Here is a 3,276-nt window from a genome sequence, read left to right on the forward strand (position 1 = left end):
CCCTAGGTTATTTGTTTTTTCTAAGGTGATATGCAGCTTAATTCATAAGCGTTGGTTCTGATACCATGTGAGGATACGTGGAACCCTAGGTTATTCTCCAAAAGAGCCTTTTAATTAACCCCCCCCCCCCCCAAAAAAAAAAACATTAGAATCAAAATGCAGTGAATTAATTTTGAATATCATAAACATACTTCTGTTTTCGCTATTGCTACCAATTATAAACATCAAAACCACACTTATGCAAGAGACATGGACCATGTACCTGAGCAGTGATCATATGACAAACAAATGTCATCGGAAACTACTTGAAGCAAGCAGATCATGTTCTCTTTAGAAAACCATGTAGAAACCAAAGGGTCTTTGGCCTAACTGTATCCAACCCTTCTAGAGGTCAAGTGTTCCAATCTCACCAAAGGTGAGGCGTTACATGAGTTCTATTTTGCCGTATGTAAATATTATGTACTTCATATAAATTCAAAAGGAGATGTAGCAACAACAAAGTTTATTCTTACCAGACTTAGCAAAAATGCACCCAGTATAGATAAGAGCTTGCGCTTACTATCAATAGCATCTGCCATGCCTGCAAAGGATATGAACTTGGAATATAAAGAAGATACCAAGTGCACATATAGATGTAGTTTAAGATCTTAACAAGTTCAGGTGTAGCATATGCAATATGTGTGCATGCTAGAACACTTTATCACATCTTACACTATGCATTTTCTAAGCTACAAGGCTTAGTTTTCTTCAAATATGGGTTAATTATGTTGCTGGATAGATGTGATTTGAAACTCTATCTATTAGGAATACTACCCACACGAAAGAAGAAGTTTGGTATCTACCTTTTGCAACATTAAAAACCATCAACTCTTTGTTTTGATACATAATAGGGTCTCTGGTTTCACTTATATATAGAGTAGGAAAAATAACCTTTAACGGATTCACGGACAACCTGCCAAAAGAAAGAAAAAGAAGAAGAAAATTTAAACTTTTCATATACTCTTGAAACAATAAGAGATGTGATTCCTATATCTACTTGCAGTAGAAAGGAGAAACAGAAAATACAAATGCAAGGGGCAATCAGGATTTGTTCGAACATCAAAGATGACTGAAAATGTTTTTCCTAAGATCATTTAGCCTGTTCCATATCATATGGTATGAGCATAATCTTAAGAACATGACTTAATTTCCACTTCCTGGCTTCATTTTAGATATTATAACCTTGTCCTCTTAGTTTGAGAAACATCACGGTTTTACCACATCTTGAACATATATATAAATCCCTCGTATGTTCTATCAAGTTGGAGACCATAAGGCATAGTGTGTTCATATATCTTCTAATTACTTGATGGGAATAATGATAACCGAACATGTGAGATACGGACTTATAAACTTGTTGAAAGATCACACTTGTTTTGGAATAATGAAAGGAATAGTGAAATATATTGGTACAAAGAAAATATTGTCCAATGAGCTATTAGTTCGACATAGTAATCTCAGAAAACATTGTCCTACGTGTAATGAAATCATGAATCTAGATGCCGCTTCCTAATGTTGAAACTTCTCTCCACTTGATAGAGTACTTGGGTGACAATACATCATGAATTTGGACAAGAGGGAACTGAAAACGGGAATAAGGTATAAAACAATAATCGAAGTTAGTGGAATATTATTTTACAAAAATGTCCACCTCCTTACCTGCTATACTAAATCTGCAGGGACGAGTTGTTGATTATTAGAGCAAACAAAATATCTAATTAGTTTTCAAAAAATAGGAAATGTATTGTAATAAATTCTAGATTCTTTAGAGATAGTTTCCTACTTTAGGCGATCTTGTTAATGTGTATTACTTTCTTGTTTGAGAATTCTTGTCGTAGACACCAAAATAAAGCTTTTGAAAGTAGATTATGCTAAATAGGAACCATAACAAAATACATTCGAACAAGGGTGTTACCTTTCCCAAAATCAGAGGTATCAAAAGTGTGACAAGAAGGCTTCGAAACAGCGAACCAGCTGGAACAGATGCACCCACTCCACCACCAACTAGTTTTGATATAGAAAAGGGAACCTACAAAACTGCAGTTGCTGATTATAATGTACAATATTGAATTGAATCCACAATATATACATGAGGTGAGTGCTCTAAATAATTCATTGTAGTAAATACTTGCTAAATAAGAGGGTTCTCCTGAAGAAAGCACTGAAACGCAGCTACAATATACAAACTTCTGGGTTTATGCAGTTTTTGTCTACAGATGCTAAATAAGAGGGTTCCGAATTAAGGATTTTATCTACAATCTGCTCTAGCTTAAATATAGACATGTTCAGAGGAGCTTCTAAAATAAACGACATCATAGTCTAGCATGAAAATAAACATGCTCTAGCACAAAAATAACCGATTTCAATACTCGAGCTTCTAATTTTAACTTGTGCAGAGGAGCTAGTAATTTGAAGGTAAATAATAACTGCTTTCACCGTCTGAGGCATCATTGCTTATTCTTCAGGGCTAACCAGGGATGAATGAAGAATATGAATAAGCATCACACCATCCATTGAAAATTTGATGTGCCAAAAGAAATGATGGGAAAAACGAAGCCACTAACGGTAAACAATAAGTGCGGAATTAACCTTCGTTAGGCTAAACTTTCCCGACCCGAATGAACCTTTGAGGATGCAAACAAATAGGGTATTTTCAATGCAAAGAAAAACAGCCCCCAAGACGTAAAATAACAACCACAATGAGACACGAAATTTTAGCGTGGAAAACCCCTCAAAACGAGAGTAAAAACCACGGGACTACTAGAGCCGCTTTGAATCCACTACCACCAATATTAGAGCAATACAAAGTCTTCTCTAGATTATACTAGAGGCATACAAAACCATCATACTCCTGGAAATATGCACATCAAGATGTATGGAACCAAAAAAATAGGCAAAAGAGAGAATGTCACCACAAAAACGCTGCTGTGAAGAACCCTCAGAGAACCTGACCTCCAGACCTCAAAAACACGATCCAACCGTCCAGAATGTTGGCTCAGATGTTGTGAAGACACTGACCAAAAATGACGACGATCCGACCGTTCAATCTCCGGGAAACAGAGTGTTTCTGCTACTGTGTTAAAAATGACGAAAATAAGGGAGCTCTCACCTTTCTTCTCTTTTTCCCTCTGTTTTGGCTGCACRACTTAGAATTTTAAAAATAGGGATGGAGAGATCTATATATATGTGGGCCATAACATGTATGGGCCTTCCTCATGGGCTAAAACCATAAAAAAA

At 36.0% G+C, this 3,276-nt stretch overlaps 1 protein-coding gene across 1 annotated transcript in view; it reads right to left on the reverse strand.

Moving 5' to 3' along the window:
- The window catches only part of LOC112525413 (probable sodium/metabolite cotransporter BASS4, chloroplastic), a 20,552-nt gene that overhangs the window by 3,508 nt on the left and 13,768 nt on the right, over nucleotides 1-3,276 (reverse strand). The window contains exons 8-10 of the mRNA XM_025135537.1: nucleotides 1,955-2,068; nucleotides 931-952; nucleotides 513-580 (exon numbers count right to left, since the gene is read on the reverse strand). Coding sequence (XP_024991305.1) covers nucleotides 513-580; nucleotides 931-952; nucleotides 1,955-2,068 — 204 coding nt within the window. The remainder of the gene's footprint in view (nucleotides 1-512; nucleotides 581-930; nucleotides 953-1,954; nucleotides 2,069-3,276) is intronic.

The sequence above is a fragment of the Cynara cardunculus genome, assembly GCF_001531365.2.
Source record: "Cynara cardunculus var. scolymus isolate 2C chromosome LG 13, CcrdV1, whole genome shotgun sequence".
NCBI lineage: Eukaryota > Viridiplantae > Streptophyta > Magnoliopsida > Asterales > Asteraceae > Cynara > Cynara cardunculus.